This window comes from Apodemus sylvaticus, chromosome 7, assembly GCF_947179515.1.
Source record: "Apodemus sylvaticus chromosome 7, mApoSyl1.1, whole genome shotgun sequence".
In the NCBI taxonomy this organism is placed as follows: domain Eukaryota; kingdom Metazoa; phylum Chordata; class Mammalia; order Rodentia; family Muridae; genus Apodemus; species Apodemus sylvaticus.
The window spans coordinates 15,477,030-15,496,697 of record NC_067478.1 but is presented as its reverse complement, the minus strand read 5'-3'; the positions used below and the strand labels follow the sequence as shown (position 1 = coordinate 15,496,697).

The window sequence follows — 19,668 nt, the reverse complement described above, 5'->3', positions numbered from 1 at the left end:
GGGCATGCACCACAACTTTTGTGTGGGGGTCAAAGTACAATTTATAAGAATGAGTTTTCTTCTCCCATGTCGGTCCTGGGAGTTGAACTCAGTTCAGGAGGTTTGGCAACAAGCACCTTTACCCGCTGAGCCATCTCATCACCCCTTTTCTTGGCCATCTTTACTCCACTGTCTTCTTCCTGTTTCCTCTGACTTTACAAATAAAAATATAAGTTTTAGGGATAAACTGCAGTTTTTGCTCTGGGTTACTTTCCCACCCGTGTCTGGGTAGTGCCTAGCCCTCTTCTGTGCCGAGGGCCAGTGCTCCATGCCTGGTGACTTCAGCCATGAAACAGCCTGCACTACAGCACTCTCATCTCTCCCGTGTCTCCAGTGGGTCTGCTCTCCATCCCACAGATCCAGTTAAGGTCCTGTCTCCTAAAAATAGGCAGCCGGAAGCCTTGTTCTAGCAACAAACAGGCCGGCTGCCTAAGAGCTTGTAGGAGCTTGGAGAACTTTCCCCTGTTGATTGAAAAGTTTTGTTGTTGTTGTTTTTAATCAAGGGTGCTACCATAAGGCAGACCACCTAAGGACTAGGCTCATGGCTAAGGTCCCCTTCCTACCTCAGCCTGCCTGGAAGCCCACTTCCACTTTATTTAGGGTTAGAGGGAAGGGCTGCTGCCATCTCCTCTGGAGGAGGACTCATCTCAGGCCCTAATGACATTTGCCTCATTTGAATCCAATCCAAGCAGCAGTGTGACCAGGAGGGGGCAGAGGAAAGGCAGCAGGCTGCTGGCTAGGGCGGAGGGTTCTGGGCTGCTCATAGCACCACCCCCGGGCCATCTGGTGCCCTGGCCTTTGCCGGGAAGGAGTGGGATGCAGGCATTAGAGGGAGAGGCTTAGACCATTACATTGGCTTCCTTCCTGCTTTGCACAACCCACCTTGGTAAGCATCTAAGCCCAAGGCTTGCTGTCAGGGTAAGGGTGGGGGGCAACGAGTTAAACACATGCCTTGGCCTCAGCAACGCCTAAACCTGGAACAGAGAAGGTCCTGACCATACTCTCTCCTTCTTTAGTATTCTATTTAAATTTTCAAACAATTTTCTTTATTTACTCTGTGTGTGTATGTGTGTGTCCGTGTGGATGTATGTGTGCATATGTGTGTGTGTCTGTGTATAATGTGTGTGTGCATGTGTGTCTATATGTATGTGTATGTGTGTGTGTACGTGTGTGTCTATGTGTGTATATCTGTGTGTCTATGTGTGTGTGGTTGTGTGTCTGTCTCTGTGTGTGTGTGTGTCTGTGTGTGTGTCTCTGTGTCTGTCTGTCTGTGTGTGTGTCTGTGTGTGTCTGTGTGTGGCTGTGTGTGTATAGGTGTCTGTGTGTCTGTCTCTGTGTGTGTGTCTGTATATGTCTGTCAGTGTGTCTGTCTATGTGTGTGTCTGTGTGTGTTTGTTTGTATGCATATATGCATGTATGTGTGTATGCGTGTATGTGTGTGTGTGTGTGTTTATTGTCATGGCATGTTTGGAGATCAAAGAACAAGTCTGTTCTTCCACCATGCAGACCCCGGGGGTTGAACTCAGGTTGTCAGGCTTGACTTGTCTTGACCTGCTGAGCCATCTCATCATCCTGGTTAATTTTCTCAAGTGGAGCTTTGAAGTGAATCTATCTCTGGGCCAGCCAGGGCAAAACAGAGAAACCCTGTCTGGGTGGGGATAGCAGCCCTCACACCCCTGACAGGAGAAGAACACGGCAGGCCCAGGCTGTAGCCACCTAGAGGAAGTGTCTTAGAAGACCTTGGCCTGACTGAAGTCTGGGCCTGTCATGTGCTCTACCTTATGTGTTCCTGGGATATTGCTCCATGGTCAAGGGCACACTTACCTCTGGGAGGCCTGGGCCGGAATGTGCTTCAGAGGCTGCTCTCCGTGGGCCTAGAGGCTCTAAGACATAAGTGGCAAAGACCCTGTTTGTGCTCTCCTACAGCTCGAGAGGCCGTGGGCTCCTCCACCTCACCTCTATGGCAGCTACCTGGCCGCGCCTTGACTTCTCCCTCAGACGCTAAGAGTAGACAAGGCAATATGGCCTTCTTCCTGTTGCAGATGATTGGAAAGGCTGCTGACCGGCCTGACTGGACCTGCAGCATTGGTAAAGCCATGGAGGTTGGTCCTCGGGCACCTGCTTTTAGGCAGAGACAAGAAGCAGCACTTCCCTACCACCCATCCCCAGCACTGAATGTTAGCATCTCTGGCCCCTGGCTGCCAATGTGATGTCAGAGCAAGTGTTTCTTGTGTGTGGCAAAAACAGAACTCATGCCTGGCAGTGGTGGCACACGCCTTTAATCCCAGCACCTGGGAGGCAGAGGCAGATGCATTTCTGAGTTTGAGGCCAGCCTGGTCTACAGAGTGAGTTCCAGGACAGCCAGGGCTACACAGAGAAACCCTGTCTCGAAAAAAAACAAAAACCAAAAACAAACAAACAAAAAAAAACCCAGAACTCATGCCAAAATTAAACCCTCTACATGGTCTTTTGGCACAGTTTTTTTTTTTTTTTTTTTTTTTTTTTTTTTTTTTTTTTTTGGTTTTTGGATTTGGTTTATTTCAAGACAGGGTTTCTCTGTATAGTCCTGGCTGTCCTGGAACTCACTCTGTAGACCAGGCTGGCCTCAAACTCAGAAATCCGTTTGCCTCTGCCTCTTAGAGTCCTGGGATTACAGGCATGCACCACCACTGCCTGGCTTGCCACAGTTCTTATCAGGTGAATTTTTTGTAATTTTAAAAAAGATTTATTTGTATTTCACATTTTTTCCTTGTATGCACTTCAGTGCACCATGTATATGCAATACTCATGAAGGCCAGAAGAGGGCATTAGATTCCCTAGGAACTGGAATTATAGATGGTTGTGGGCTGCCTTGTAGGTACTTGGGAACTGAACTCAGGTCCTCTGCTCTCTTGTATCAAATAGAAAGTGCTCTTAACTGTTAAGCCATCTCTCCAGCCTACATGTTAAGCCATTTCTCAGGTGAAATTCTTTTTGGGGGGGAGGGGGCGTCGGGAACAGGGTTTCTCTGTATAGCCCTGGCTGTCCTGGAATTCACTCTGTAGACCAGGCTGGCCTCAGACTCAGAAATCCACCTGCCTCTGCCTCCTAAATGCTGGGATTAAAGGCGTGACCAGCCAGGTGAAATTCTTTACTTGTCCTGAACTGAAAAAAAAAAATCCAAAAAGACACGATCTTCTTCCAGAGGAATGACTCGCCTAGAATAGAAGTGGTTTCCCAGGACAGCTTAAACAGATGGGCAAGCAAAACCTGTGGAATTGCTTCCTCTTCACATTGAAGTATGACCAGGAGGTGGCTCTGCTCTCAGCACGTGACAACGGGCAACAGCACTGACGACCTTTATGCTTGGCTTCTCCTCAGGAGATTGTGCGAAGGCTCCTCAACAGGAGTACCCCTGAAAGCCAGCTCCAGGAAATCGAAGATTCTGTCTGGAGGCCCCAGCAGAACAGACCGTCGCTGGGCATGGGCCTGTGGAACAGACTAAGACTACCTCTTTCAAATGGGGACCTGCGGAACGGCAGCTCCACCCATGCTCTGTAGAAGCAAGCCTGGGAAAGGCTGCCCACTTTCCTCACTTAGAGCTCTGGATGTCCCAGGGATGCCAACAACTCATGCTGACGGGCCACTTGATTTGTCCAGCCCAGCGTTGGTTTGAAGTATTTGGCCAAGAGGTTTGCTCTCCACCAAATACTGTCAATTTGCAGTAAGTCTGAGGCCTCTTTCCTCCTGGCCCTGAGCCCCAGCTCCCGCCCAGCACAACGAGGCGGATGGACTGAGTGTCTCCAGGTCCTCCTACTCTGCTGTTTTTCTAGGCACAGTCGAAGGCTGGCTCCCTTCCCATCTCTCTAAAGGTTCTGAGCTTGAAGGAAGCAGGAGGCTAAGGCTGTGGCGTAAGGGGTGCTGGGATCCCCACCACATGCAGTTCTTTCTTCTCAGCCACCCCACCTAGAGCTGCAGCTCAAGTGAACAGCAGCTCATGGAGCCGGAACTCCAGAGGGTTCACGACAAGGGGCCATCCCACAGAAACGTGGGCCATCTAGCAAGTCTTCCTGCTCCTGGGAGGCCAGGAGCTGTGGCTTCTCGGTTGGTAGGATCAAACAGGTGAGCTTACCCTCTTTGGATCACACTGTTCCCAATATGGAACAGCTAACACTTACTTAACTGATCAGTGCAGGGATGGGTCTGCTTCTAATCACAGATGCAGTAATCACGAGCGCGCACGCCTCCTCAGGAAGCCTCCACATTCCAGGAGCGGCTCCAAATGCTCTGAGTCATCACCCCACACCAACAGCTCCTTCCTCGGAATCTCACACGTACCTCTCGCAAACCACACGTCCCACACCCACAGCACCTCGCCCCACACCCGCAGCACCTCACACTGGCATATATAGACCCTGACCTGCTAACAGTTATTCCCACTTATCCCCTCCCACACGGTCCAAACAACTCCAGCTGCTGATGGATCCCAGAGGCTGCAGACAGTAGCTACTCCAAGTCCTATCCAAGGCAGAGTCTTTGGGGTTGGGGGGCGGAGAAGCTGAGACTTCTATAGATCACCCTGGAGGAAGACAAGGATGCCAAAAAACCGACTCATTGTATTTAAAAATTATGGCTCTACCTTAGCTAACACCTGGGAGCACCCAGCCTCTGGGTCACCAAAGGAAGCCCCCAAGAGCTCTGTTAGGCATTCCCCTCCAGCACAGAGCATCCTGACCAAAGCACGATGAAGATGTGTGTCCACAGTTCTTTGGGGGCAAAAAGAGGCTAAATTCATGAAGACAGTCCTGTAGCAGAGCCCTCTGAGAGGAGGGTGTGGACACCTTATGAATGCCCGGGGACGACAATTTGGTCTACCGCCTTAGGCCCCAGATAACTGGAACCAAACCCAGAGAGGAGCTGTCCTGACTCCTGTTGGAAGGCAGTTCCCACATCCTCCTAGAAATCTGGTCCTCTTATGGACACCCCTCTGCAGGACTGCCAAGGAGAAATGCAGACCCAGAGCTCAGGAAGCTGGCCTTCCCCAGAGGCGTGTATGTATGGTCACCTCTAATGAAGGAACCACTGGAAAAAGTTGTCCTTTTCTTTTGCCCTCTCCAAAGTGTAATTAAACCAGTTTTTTTTTTTAAATTTCTATTCTGAAACTCTAAGTTTGTGGGTTTATTGGTCTTGTTTGTTTTGTTTGTTTTGTTTTTTTGATACAGGGTTTCTCTGAATAGCTCTGGCTGTCCTGGAACTCACTCAGTAGACCAGGCTGGCTTTGAACTCAGAGATCTTCCTGCCTCTGCCTTCAAGTGCTGGAATTAAAGAAAGGCATGTGCCACCACCACCAAGTTGAAAGTATTTATTTTGTGTTTACGAGTGTGGGTGTTTTCCTGCATGGATGGATGCCTCTGTGCACCCTATGTGGAGAGGGCATTGGAGTCCCTGAGACTAGAGTTACAGATGATTGTGAGCCATGACTGGGGTTGGTAGAAGGAAGGGAAGGAAGCAGAGGAAAGATGCTGAGACAGTGTCAGACACAGGTGGCACACAGGTCCTTACCTGGGTGAGGTGAGGGTTGGGGTTGAACCCACATTGGTTGCAGACCTTGTTGTGACACTGGGTGCAGGTGTTGAAGTTTGGCTGGCTGGAGGTTGACGTGAGGTCCGATGTCTTGCATATTGGACACAGGGTGCTGCTGGGAAGAGGGGCAATCTGGGGGACGGAGTAGGGTGATGTGGGAGTGCTGCCTCTGTCTGGCGACACTGAGGGGGACCGTCCTGATCTCTGTGTCCTGCTGTCTACCTGCAGTGTCCTGCGGGGACCTTCGGCCTCCTGGCCTGATGGGCCTTGGGCCCTTGTCTCTCGGGGGCTCTCTCGGCCAGGAGCAGTAGCAGAAGCTTGCTTTGGGGTTGGAGAAGTTGCCCTCTGGATACCCAGGGGCTCCTTGGGGTCCAGTCTCCGGGGAACACTGGAATGACATTTAAAATGGTTGTTAGAAACACATTTTACAGAGGTAGCTTATATAGGTCCCTTCCAGCCTAGAGTGACCCCAAGCCCCATCGCTGTCCTTTCTCTTGCACAGTGACATCATCACAGTCGCCATTTACTGGACCCTGTGCTTGAGCACAAGCTTCTTGGCATCAGGCCATATGGCAGATGGACATGACTGTCCTCTTTCACACTCTGAGAGAGAGCAGATTCTAGTCAGTGAGTAGTGCATCTAATACATGTGGACTTCTTTGTTTAGCAGAGGTTCTCATGTAGCCCAGGCTGGCCTTAAATTCACTCTGTAGCTAAAAATGACCCCGACTTTCTGATTCCCTGTCTCTACTTCTAAAGAACTGGGATTACAGGTAGGGACCACTATACCCAATTTATAAGTGCCAGGGCTCTGGGCATTTTAGACAAGTATTCTACCAACTGAGCTATACTCCTAGCCCTAGGACTGCAATCTTGAGCTTTCTTTTTACTTATTCATACTGGTGCTTTGCTTGTATGTATATGTATGTGCACTACTTGTAGGGAGTGCACATAGAGGTCAAAAGAGGGCACTGGATCTCCTGGTTGTGAGCAGCCATGTGGGAACTAGGAATCAAATCCACGTCCTCTGGAAAAGTACCAGTGCTCTTAACAGATGTGGTATTTGAATAAGAATGGCCACATAGATTCATATATTTAAATACTTAGTCACCAGGGAGTAGCACCATTTGAAAGGATTAGAAGGATTCAGAGGTGTGGCCTTGTTGTAAGAAGTGTGTCACTGAGGGTGGGCTTTGAGGTTTCAAAAGCCCGTGCCAAGCCCAGAGTCTCTCTTTCTCTCTCTCTCTCTCTGTCTATCTCTCTGTCTGTCTCTCTGTCTCTCTATCTCTCTGTCTCTCTCTGTGTCTCTCTCTCTCTGTTTCTCTCTCTCTCTCTCTGTCTCTGTCTCTCTCTGTCTCTCTCTGTCTCTCTGTCTCTCTCTCTTTCTCTCTCTCTGTCTCTGTCTCTCTCTGTCTCTCTGTCTCTGTCTCTCTGTCTCTCTGTCTCTCTGTCTCTCTGTCTCTCTCTCTCTCTGCCTGCAGGTCAGGATGTTGCTCTCAGCTCCTTCTCTAGCACCTGCTTCCAAATTGCCAAGTGCCCGGCCATGACACTGGATGCTTTCTTTTATCATAGTTCTCACGGTCATGATGTTCCTTCACAGCAAAATGAAGTGACTGAGTCAGGCGAGCCATCTCCAGCTGGGGATTGCCCTGTTAAGAACCTCTGGATGAGCCGGGCGTGGTGGCACACGCCTGTAATCCCAGCACTCTGGGAGGCAGAGGCAGGTGGATTTCTGCAAGGCCAGCTTGGTCTTCAGAGTGAGTTCCAGGACAGCCAGGGCTACACAGAGAAACCCCGTCTCGAAAAAACCAAATCCAAAAAAAAAAAAAAAAAAAAAAGAAGAAGAAGCCTCTGGATGATACTGATGTCCTGCCTGACCTACTGACACCTGGAGACCCTGCAGCAAGCCTGGTGTCCAACCGAATCTAGGAAGGTGGGATGCAAGGTTATTTTTTTTCATTGGAGTAAGGCTGGGTGGGGCTTGAGAAAGCTCTGCAGGAGGCCCAATGTGCCTGGCACCATGCCCACCCCAGAATGACCTGTCTGCAGAGCTGGGTAGACCCTGAGGTAAAAGAAACATTCAGGCTAAAGTCCAATTGCCTGAGTTCCTTCTTTGGACCATCTTAGGTTTGTTTCTGCTAATTTATGTCTTTTTCAGTGTGAAAGAGGGGGAACGCAAAAGCCAAAGACCAAGTTTCCTGTTGCTTTCCAGAGCATTCTAGACAGGCTTTGGCCTGTATTCCTTGGGTGGTTGCTGACAGCCACAGGACAGACCAGGTTTGCGGAGACACTAGAAGAGTTTCACGTCTGTAGCCCACGTTAGCCTCAAATTCATGGCTTTGCCTCCCACTGTGATTATAGGTGTGAACTACAGCACCTGTGACCAGCTCAAAGTGACTTTGAACTCAATATTGTATCACAAGTTAGTGGTTCCTTAGGAGTGTCGTGCCCACTGAGGGCCTGGCAGAAACTGGCAGAAACCTAGAAGAAGGCCTGTGGCTGGTTTGCTCCCTGCTGCACACAAAAGTGAGCAGAAAAATGCTTGGCTAGTTGGGTGAGCTCAGGAAGCAGGCCCATTCAGTCAGCAAGGCTGTCCAGTTAGGGGCATTTCATACGGAGTTTGCTTAGCAACAGACTCACAGATTAGCAACGAAGACATAGACTTTAACAACAGGCTTCCTTCTTTCTGTCTTTCTTTCAGCTGTTTTCACTGACCTTTGTTCTAGGTCCTTTGACCTGTTTCTGATCCTACGGGCATACCTAACCTTCAGATTATGGGCAGCATGCAATAGTTTTCAGCTGGGGAGAGTTATGAATTCAGCCCAACACAGAAGCACAAGCTTATTCCAAACATTATGAGATTCCCATTTGTGAATGGGGGCGGGGGCACTCGACTCTGGTTCCTGACTGAATTTTTTTGATGGCAACATGATATGGCAATGATAAAGGGTGGGGCGCACCTGCGGCTCTTAAGTTCCTACAAGGCGGGTCAAGTCTCCAGGTGCGCACTCGATTACTCTTTACACACATACATATTTTATAAGTCTTCTTATATTCTTTATGAATACCTACTCAATATTTAATTAAAATGAATTTTTCAAAAAGCAAATCAGACAGGGATCCAATCCTCCGTCTAGATTAGAGACAGATGTGCAAACAAATCACTTCCAGACACTGCCACGGCCACGAGGAAGACGAGCAGAGCTCTACACTAGAGGACAAACTTCTCTCCCTGAGCTGGAAGAACAAGCTAGACTTAAGAAGGCGCAGAGGCTGTCAGAGCATGCTCAGTACGGGCAGAGGCAGGCACAAGAGTATCATGTGCAAATCATCATCTCTCCCACAACCTAGAACCGCTCCTGACAGCATCTTTGAATTACCTGAATTAGTTGGGAGGGCCAGAACAACGGGGCCTTTAAGGTTTCCCAACAGAGGTGCTTGTGGGCTCTAGGCCAGAGAGAGGATGATGGAGGCAAGGAATCCAGTGAGGAGGAAGCAATATCCCAGGAGAGATCTACAGGATTGGAGGGAGGAAAAATCCAACAGAGGCTGACACTGCTTTCCCCTCCCGTGGGGAGCACAGAGCAGGAAGCCAGTCAGAGCTGGGGAGTGCAAAGCAAAGCTGGGCGCTTGCATTTGGTTGTGTGGAAGATTGAGGGGGACAGGAGAAATCTTAAACTTTAGGTCTAGATATTGTTATGTGAGACAGTGAGTTCAGGTCATAGTCAATTGTCAGGGACAGAGGTCACCTGGAGAACAGTGGCCCAGAAAAACACAGGGCCCGACAGCATTCATGGGCGCAGAGGAAAGCCCAGAAAAAAGACAGAAGAAATGACCCCATATAGCTGGCCTTAGTGGCACACATCCCAGCACTCTGGAGGCAGAGGCAGATGGAGCACTGTGAATTTGAGACCAGCCTGATCTACAGAGTGAGTTCCAGGACAGTCAGGTCTACAATGTGAGACCTTATGTCAGAAAAGGGAAAGGAGGAAGGAAGGAAATGACCACATAAGGTTAGCAGGGCTCCCATACTGGAGAGCAGCCAACAGTGGACGCAGGGCAGGAACAGGCCAAGCTGAGTCTATTCACCGGAGGCTGAGTTGCAGGAGAAAATGGCTACCCCTATGAAACCCATATACCATACCATGGAAGCCCAAGGTCTCCCCAAACCCAGTACAGTTCTTCCTCCCGCTTAACTGAGGCCCCTCCATGAGGGAGCTCAAGGGTTAGGACTGTTCCAAGAGGACTCAAGCGGAAGGATCAGCCTGAGGACAGAGGAGGTAAGGCTTCTAGGAGGCCTGCCTTCACATACAGACTCCTTCACCAAAACGTGCTTGCTGGACGCAAGGAAAGAGAAAGGGAGATGTCCACATGCAAGACCATCCTGTCCCATGACGGACCTGACCTTTGGGCACAGGACACCAGTGAAGGCCCCAAGGCTTCACTCCCAGCAGCCTTAGGGAGCCTGCTTCTTGGGAAATGCTGGGATAAGGGTAAAGTGAAAGGGAGAGAGGGGGGGGGGCAGACTCTTCCATAAAGAAACAGGCACAGAGGCTCAGGCTGCAGAGAGGGCGGAGACAAGGGGCGGCTGGAAGCCAACAGGGGCAACTAAAGGGCCTGCTTTTTTCTTTTTTCTTTCTTTTTTTAGATTTTTATTTTATGTGTATGATGAGCTTTTAGCCTGCATGCATGTATATGTACCATGTGCATGTCTGGTGCCCTGGAAGTCCAGAAGGGGCATGAGATCCCCTGGAACTGTAGTAAAGGGAGGTTGCAAGCCCATGTGCGGGGACTAGGAAGGAAACCTGGGTCTTCTGCAAGAGTAGCAAGAGCTCTTAATCACTGAGCCACCCCTCCAGCTACAACAGATAAATACACTTTAAAGATGGCAAAGAAAGGTCAAGGATATGGAAAACGCTCAATTTCTATCGGCTTCCCTTCCTTCCAACATTTAGGGCTATTAACCTGCTCACAAATAATGGTAGCCTAGCCCTGTTTGCCAAGGCAGGAAGGAAGGAACCTTTGGCTCCTTTCAGAAAGGGTGCAAAGCCAAACAGCCTGGTTTTCCCTCCCCAGCCCTAAGAAGCGCTGTGGCTTTCTTTTTCCCATCCACACTATTAGGAGACATAATCCACGGTGCATTGGTCAGAGAGGCAAACAGCTAATTTGTCTGAATGGCTGAAAAATGCTACAGATCCCAGGTCACAGCAGGGTGACCTGGGATAGAGGAGGCTGCCTGCTGCACTGCATAGTGGGAAGCAGCCAGGAGCTGCTCTGGGTGCTGTGGTCAGCAAGCGCCTGTTAGCACTGGAGTCTACAGGAAAGAAATGCAGGTAGGAGTGGAGCCAGGGTGCAGACACAGGGAATCCATGTTGTGGGCTCCACATGGCCGCATCTAGAGCATGCTTCCCCCCACCTCCTCCGCCAGGTGAACATCTGAAAGAGAAATGACTCGGATTAATAAGCTGTCTGTCTGTCAGGAGGGGAGGGACCTTAAGGACCTTCTCTATAAGTCAGAGCAGCCGGAAGCACCCCACAGCTTCAAATAAGGCTTCAAAAATTCACGGCTGACCTTTCAGTAATGGGCGATTAGAGCTGGGCAAACACTGTGGGGGGACCCCCGACTTTGGGGCCATCTAAGCGTCCTCTGGGCACACGGGCAAAGAAGCAGAGGCCGTGCAGTGGTGGGCGCCAGGGTGTGGCTCCTGGATTCTGCGGTTCTTACCCAGGCGGGGGTTCCAGTTTCCACATAGGAAACACCTCCTTAGTCAGTCTGCAGGCCAGAGGCTTCCTGCATTTCTTTTGATCATGGGACCCTGTCAATAGTATGTTTTTGCATTCCCAACACATAAATATTTATCTACAATTATTGATAAATCTGCCCCTATACCATAGGAGAGTTTTAGAGGATGACTGATAGAAAATTACTATTAAGAGGTCCGGGAATGCAGCTTAGCCGGTGGCTGTCATCTCAGTACTCTGGGGGGACAGGCAGGAAGATCTGAAGATCAAGGTCACCCCTGGCTACATGGACAACTTGAGACTAGCCCGGGCCAGAAAAAGAGGGGACATAAATAGTGCTCATCTTTTCTACTTTGTCCTACCTCCTACCAAACATGTGCCTTAGTGTAGAAGCCACCACTGAGGGAAGTCGCAAACGCCTAGTCTCTAGTCTTTTTTAAGATTGTATTTTTAGGTAGGTAGGGGTGTGTGCGCGCGTGTGCACGTGCGTGTGCGTGTGTGCACGCACGCGTGTGCGGTGTGCGTGTGAGTGTGTGTGTGTGCGTGTGAGTGTGTGTGTGTGTGTGTGTTGAATGCAGTACTTTCAGAGGCTAATGGCACTCATAGGCTCAAATATTTGAAGGTTTAGTCATCAGGGAGTGGCACTGAGAGAAGGCTTAGGAGGCGTGGCCTTGCCAGAGGAAGTGTGTCACTGTATGTCTCTTCACAGCAATAGAACACTGACTAAGGCAGGAACTAGCAGTGGCAAAGGCCGCTGTCTTCACCTAGGCAGAGGTCATAGACATGTCTGCAATGATACCTAGCATTTAGAGTGACACACTCAGCCACACCTCAGGCCAAATTCCTGGTGCATGGAGTGTTTACCTCTGACCTTCCCTGAATCCCATCCCCTACCACTCTCTTTCCCCATCCCTTCCCCCATCTCTTGGCGCTTTCCCTGTCTGCATGCGAACTACAGAAAAGCACCAGCACCACAAGCTCCAGCCAGCTTTGAAGGCTGCGGGCCTCTTGCTCCCTGGCGCTTGTGGCAGGCACCGTGTGAAATGAACAACGGCCTTGCTGTGGGCGAGTGAGTGCTGAACGCAGCAGCTCAGCCTAAGGACGGCTGGGCCACAGGCTTATCAGTGATGTCTGTAGACCATAGTCCATATCTCTAGAAACATGTATTCATCCGTTTGTACAAAGAGAGTTCCTAGGCATCACATCTCTGAGTTCTTGACTGTCTGGCTTCATCTTTGTGCTCCTTAAACTTGAACAGCAGTTTAGCCGGACAGACATCCTGAGTGGGACAGACATCCTGAGCCCACCCTTTCCTTCCCAGGGCTCTGCAGGTGCAGACACTGTGTTCTATCATGGACTGCTCCCCCACAGAAAAGAATGCTGGTTTAATCTGACCGTCTTCATTATATGTTAACTTTCTCCCTCTAAATCAGTGGTTCGTAACTTGTCCTACATCAGATATTACATTATGATTCATAACGGTAGCAAAATTACAGTTATGAACTAGCAGTGAAAATAACTTCATGGCTGGGATCACCACAGCATGAACTGTATTAAAGGTTGCGGCTTAGAAAGGATGGGAACCACTGCTCTAGATACACAAGAGCTCTTTCTTTTTAATGTTTGGTGACTTCACCAAGATATATTTGGGGACTGAACAATCTGTTAAGTTTCAAACCTGATACTTATGGCTAAGGTGCCTATTTAACATATTAAAGTGAACTGGGTCTCCAGGATCTCCCAGCATCCCTCAGTCCTACCTGTTACAGGGTATGGGACCCACCCTCTACGCTAAACTCTCCAGCCCAGGGACCCCAAGAGGGTCTTCCTTATATAATCCAGACACTATGGTCACCCACTCTACTGTACCTCAGCCTCCTGACTGCTGCACCTCCTGTCTCCTACACGGCCCAGGTCAGTCTGGTCATGCTCACTCCAGACTCTGCCTCTGGCTCTGCTCTCTCACATATCTACAATGGACAGTCTCCTCCACCACACCCAGGAGAAGCCATGCCCTTTATTCTGTTTATTTTCCATTCATAATCCATGTCAGCGTTTCCCGACACTGCATATGTCCTTTCAGACTAAGACATAAGTTGGGCCTGGTGGCACAGGCTTGTAATCTTAGTGACTCAGGACACACACACACATACACACACACACACACACACACCAAGAGGGCATGCATTCTTAATGTGTTCACTGGAAGGATTTTTCTTTAATCCTATCTTTGAATGTTTCTACATTCCATTGGTTTTGTTCCCTTTTTCACAGACACTAATTGTATCTATTTTCAATTTCCTTTGTCGGTCCATGTCCCTGGCTGCTGGCACCTGGTGGTTTCCTGCCACCTGCCACCCCCTGCTCAATCCCTTTAGTAAGCACCAGTCACCTCTCTAACATTGCCTGGCTTCACAGAGCTAGTGGCCAAAGATGTCAGCCCACTGAGCTCCTTGTCCTCGCCCTAGCAGTGTGTCTCCCTTCCTAGCGTCCCCCCTCGTTCCCCTCCTCCCCTGTCATCCCCCTTGTCCCCCTTGTCCCCCTTGTCCCCCTCGTCCCCAGGAATGATCCTGTACTTGGAAAGTATTCTTTGTTCATTGTGTTTCAGTCCGTGGGTGATAGAGGGCAGAGTTTTCATTATTTTTCTTAAAGCTTTGGGTTAGATCAGTCAAGGAACTAAGCAAAGAGGTGTTTTTACTTAGTATGTCTAGCCAGAACACATTTACAAACCAAAACAAAGTCATTTTTCTCTTGAGCCTGTCTGTGCAAGTTCTGAGTTTCCTAAAGCCAGACCTCTTCTCTTTGTTAGACAGTTTCCTTCAGCAGAGAGACGAGTCAATCAGGAAGTTTGGTTTTTTGCTTTAATTTCAGGACGTTCCCAGATGTCCTGGTCTCTCTATTCACAAGCATCCCTCGGCATGCAAACCCTGGGTAAAGCCTGGGAACGCAGACCACGGGGTGTGTTACCAAACCTATGTCCATGAGTTCTCCAGAAGGCTAGCTAAATGTTCCCACAGCACCATGTAAACCTGACCTATGGTGAGAAGCCACCCTAGGCCGCCTTCCCAAGGTCACCTTCCATAGGTGTTAGGTGCCCGAGTCGCTTCCCCGCAGGATATCATTGGCTTGTTGTCTGTCTTCCTGGTCAGGATGAGAGCTCCCAAGAGGACTTGGGTTCCCTGAACCTTTGCAGTGCAAGCTAAAGGGAGCAAGTTTCACAGCGTGTTTTAATTAACTGGTGGAAAAAAATTGTAATTAGGCAAGGTTTGCAGAAATGACCCTGCTAGGGCTCCTTTTAGGTGAATTAGACAGACATGTTTATACCATTCATCCATTGCAAAGTTCTGGTTCAACCGGTTAATTACTCCTAAATTCCCAGAGGAGGCAAGGTAAAGAATGGGATTTACAACAATGTAGGGAAGAGCTGGAGTCTTTAGCTGTAGCTTTGCAATCGCCCGTGAGGCCTCTTTCCCTGACCCCCTACGTCCCCCACACACCTGCATAACTGCTCAGCATTCGTCAGCTGTGACTGAATCCCACCAGAGACAGGACAGGTGGGCATTCCTGCTGAGAGCCAAAGGACCAGAGAAGGAGTAAGAGTGGACAGGCAGGCATCCAGGCCAGGGTCACTACCCCAAACTGAGGCCCAGGCCAATAGCTCCTTGAAGCGTTCTCCCTATTACCTCCTGGGATGGCCCTGGTATAGACCACCAGATGAAATGAAGGCCCGGTCATTAGGAACTCTAATACTGAACCTGAAGTAATGCTTCTGTCTGGACACATCACAGTGCTTCCTGGGGCCCAGAGGTATAGCCATACACTCCATTTGAGAAGTAAGGACCGTCCTGGACCTTCTGTTCTGTTGTGGGTGGCTCAAGTCCCTTGGACTTCTCCACCCGGATCAGCTTAGCTGGCCCTGTCTCCATAGCCTCCTGCGAGCCATGGCTTCCAGTGTGGCCAGGTCGCCGGGGTTCTTGCTACTCACCCAGCGTTTGCATATCTGTATCGGGATTTCACAGAGGCAATTTTGAGCTCTGTACTGTCCTAGTTTTCCAACTGAAGGGAAAAACTCCTGAAGCTAGGAGACCAATTAGGAGTCCTAAGTCACTGCATAAAGCTGAGCCAGCTGTTCCCAGGTCCTGGCGAATGCAAAGTCCACTACATCCCTTTTTACCAACGGGACAGTGAATGAGTCTCTTCCAAATCCTGATGCAACTGGGAAGTCAAGATAAGCCCATGAAATCTGCAAGCCTTTGAGACTATGGGGAAAGCCAGCCCAGTCCCCAGCCTACTGGAAATGAAAAACCCAGGACTGTGAACTAGAAACTCAAGATTCTGCCTAACCTTCAGAGTCTGTACTGAGAGACTCAGTACCCAGCCTGCTTCCAAGGGCTTCCAGAATGCCTCCTCAGCCCACAGAGAAGGCCGGGGTCCTGCTTCACACATAGGAAGGAAGACATGGCCAACAGCACAGTTGGTGGATAACTCGGGGTTTATGTCACTAATACTTGAATAGGCTGAACATCTGTGATGCTTTGGGATATGGCTTAGACCCAGATACATCCTGGTATAAAATATGTTACAAAGCTGTTTGAGATTTCCAGGGAAAGCCTGCCTGGCCTGAAACTTCCTGGCTTTGTCTCCCGAGGAGTCAATGGAATTTAACAACTGCATTTACTGTCCCATTCATGCAGAGAAACACCAAAGTAATGTTTGCCTACTCCATGTTAAAAAGTTGTCCTTTGTAATAATGGGAGGGGCATACATATGAGCAAAGTGAGATATATAGTTATGAAACCTCATGAGCTGGGCGAGGCAGCCCACATCTGTGTAGTGGTGTGAGCCTTGGCTATACAGGGAGTTTCTAGCCAACCAAGGAGACCTTACCTAGAAAGAAATAAGGAAAGGAGAAAACTAAAGTTATAATAAACCCATTATTTTATACCTTATATTAAAACAATAATAATACCTAAGCTAATAAAATGCAAAAAGAGATTTCTCCAGAAATCAGGGCTTCTTTTTTTTTTTTTAATAGTAAATGGAAAACTTACTAGCAATATTCCTGTTTTTTTTTTCTATATAAGAATAAGAAAAAATTGTGCCTCAAAATGGTAAAAAAAAAAAAAAAAAGTCAGGGGATGGTCTATTGACTTTATTTTTTTATTTATTGGTTCTTCTTAGTTTTAGTTCTGAAAGAAAACAGAAGGGGGGACTGTGAAGCGGCTTAGTAGGTAAAGGCACCTGCCACCAAGCATAAAGACCTGAGTTCAACATCAGGGACACACAAGATGGAAGGCAAAAGCCAAGTCTGGGAAAGTTGTTCTCTTAACTTCCACACACATGCCAAGTCAGGCATGTACTCACGCATACAGGCACATATGAATGTGCGCGCACGCGCACACACACACACACACACACACACACACACACACCACGCACAATAAGCAGAATGGTACCAAATGTACAAACATTATAGAAGGGGTCAGGATTTCCTATTTCCGCTCACACCCAGTCACCCTGTGAGACTGTACTTCGGCCACTCGCTCCTGCAGCCGGGACTCTGTGCGGGCCGCTAAGCAGGCTTGCTCCAGAGATTGGAGAGTAGAGTCCTATCATGACAAAGAGCCCTAGCACTGGTCTGTAGCAAGACTGAAAGCAGCAAATGAAAGCACTTACCTGGAGGGCCTGACACCTGCGCTCCATCTCCAGAGCCCATGAAGGCAGGAGAAGGGCAACACATGGAAGTTGCCCTCTGACCTTCACACATGTACTGTGTGTGGCATGTGCCTACCCACCCCATCATATAATACACAGTAATAGTATTTTTTTAGTATTTTTTAAGAAGATAGGTATCAAAGAGAAATAAAATCTTTGCCTTGCATGCTCAAACTTACTACAGTCAAAAGAATTTTTTAAAAAAGTATTTTTATACACAAAACTCCACTTGTCACACATGACATACTGGGAACTTGAATGTGCATGGGGGCGGGAGAGAGGAGAAGGGAGAGAGAGAGAGAGAGAGAGAGAGAGAGAGAGAGAGAGAGAGAGAGAGAGAAGCACTAATGTTTTCCACAGACAGGCAGTCCTCAGAGCCTGCTGCAGGGCCCATCCAGAGTAGGGCTCATTTTCCTGGGGAGCCAGAGGCTCTCTGTGGTAAGGGCAATACCATGGACATGGAACACAGAGGACCCACTGTAATACCTGAAGCCTACCAGGCATCCCTGGCCAATGACATACAGGAATGAGGAAGGACTCTAAGGCTGGGGACAGACATCATGACAACATCTGCTCAGAAATCTTATTCAGAAAGTCTACTTGAAAAGACCTGTGCTTCCCGTAGCAACTACCACACACGGGAAGGAAGCCTGGAAGAGGACACTGCTGAGTGGTCACTTCAAAAGCACCTCTAGATTAACTACCCCACTTCCTCCAAGGCACACTCCAGTGGGATTCCCCAGTCTAAGCCGTTTCTGCCTGCAGACAAGGGGTGCCTGATGCCGCCCCCGCCCCACCCCAGCTCACTCTCCCTTCTCTTTCTGTGGACAAAGCACCTGCTGTGCAAATGTGAGCACAGTGCACATCCAAGGAGCCACGTAAAGCTCTGTACTCCAGCACTCAGGGCCCTCAGGCAAGGCGGCTAGTGAGAGCCCAACAAATGGTGAGCCCCAGGGTTAATGAGGGACTGAGTCTCAATAAATAAAGTGAAGAGCAATCAAGAAAGGCACCCCACATCCCCTACATAAACATTGGACCTCCACACGAGTGAGAACAAATGCGCACAGTCAGACAAGTATACACACGTATACCCACATAGTGCAAGCATGTGTGTACATGTCCACCCACACACACACACACACACACACACCACCACCACCACCACCACCATCACCACCACCACATTAAACACTGGCTCAAGCCCTATGGGAGTTTGCCAGCTTTCCCCCGGCCTGACATCTGCTGTATATTCTGTAGACTCCGATAGACTCCTGAAGGGAGGGATCTTCAGGAGAGTTTGGTCCTTTCTGACCTCACCTGCACACAGTGTGAGCCCATATGCCCACACAGAGCTGCTGGTGCTAAGAAACTGTTGACAACAGGATGCAATTCAACTCTCTCAAGACAATAAGAAAATATATATGTATACACTCATGAATTGTTTTGTTTTGTCTTCCAAAACAGGGTTTTTCTATGTAGCCCTGGCTCTCTGGAACTCAGTGTAGACCAGACTGGCCTGGAAATCAGAGATCAACCTGCCTCTGCCTCCAGAGTGCTGGAATTTAAGGCATGCACCTCTACTGCCCTGCATATGTGTGTGTGTGTGTGTGTGTGTGTGTGTGTGTGTGTGTGTGTGTTTTAATGTCATCTAGACAAGACTGCCTGGCATAGTGTGTGTGTATGTTTTTAATGTCATCTCAAATGGTAAATGTGCTGTCTAGTTTTTATGTCAACTTGACACAAGCTGGAATCCTCAGAGAAAAGGAAGCCTCAATTGAGAAAAATGTCTCCATAAGATCAGTAGGGCTGGGTGGTGGTGGTGCACGCCTTTAATCCCAGCACTTGGGAAGCAGAGGCAGGCTTCTGAGTTCGAGGCCAGCCTGGTCTACAGAGTGAGTTCCAGGATAACCATGGCTATACAGAGAAACCCTGTCTTGAAAAAAAAAAAAATCAGGCTGTAAGACAATTTCTTAAGCAGTGATGGATGGGGAGGGCCCAGCCCGTTGTGGGTAGTGCAACCCCTGGGCTGGTGGTCCTCAGTTCTAAAAGAAAGCAGGCTGAGCAAGCCATGGGGAGCAAGCAAATAAGCAGCCTGCTTCCAGAGCCTCTGCATTGGCTCCTGGGTTGAATCCCTGACCTGACTTCCTTTAATGATCGACGATGACATGGAAGTGTAAGCCAAACTCATCCTTTCCTTCCCAGCTAGCTTTTGGTCATGGTGGTCCTTGCACCCTAACTAGGGCAGTACAAGAGGTGGAATTCAGCCAGAACAGCATCCCCTCTTGTAACTGACACCCACTGCATCATCAAGGACACACGCACAGCCACCGCCTTCCATCTCTGACATCGCGCGTCCATTGCTCCACACGCTGTCAGCCTCCGTGCAGAAGAATGCACACGGGTGGTGACTCATTTCCCATTTTTCAAACTGTACTGTTTTACCTTCGTGATTTTCTGTTTTAGAAAATGTATTTATTTTTATGTGTACGAGTGTTTTGCCCATCCATACACCTATTCTGTACACCATGTGCATGCCTGTTTCCAACGGAGGTGAGAAGAAGGTGCCAGGTACTTCAGATGGTTTCCCAGCTCCAGGCGGGTGCTGGGAGC

The 19,668-nt window shown here is 49.0% G+C and overlaps 1 protein-coding gene across 1 annotated transcript in view; it reads right to left on the bottom strand.

The window, feature by feature from the left end:
- The window catches only part of Bsn (bassoon presynaptic cytomatrix protein), a 93,418-nt gene that overhangs the window by 35,328 nt on the left and 38,422 nt on the right, over positions 1-19,668 (bottom strand). The window contains exon 2 of the mRNA XM_052189222.1: positions 5,581-5,989. Coding sequence (XP_052045182.1) covers positions 5,581-5,989 — 409 coding nt within the window. The remainder of the gene's footprint in view (positions 1-5,580; positions 5,990-19,668) is intronic.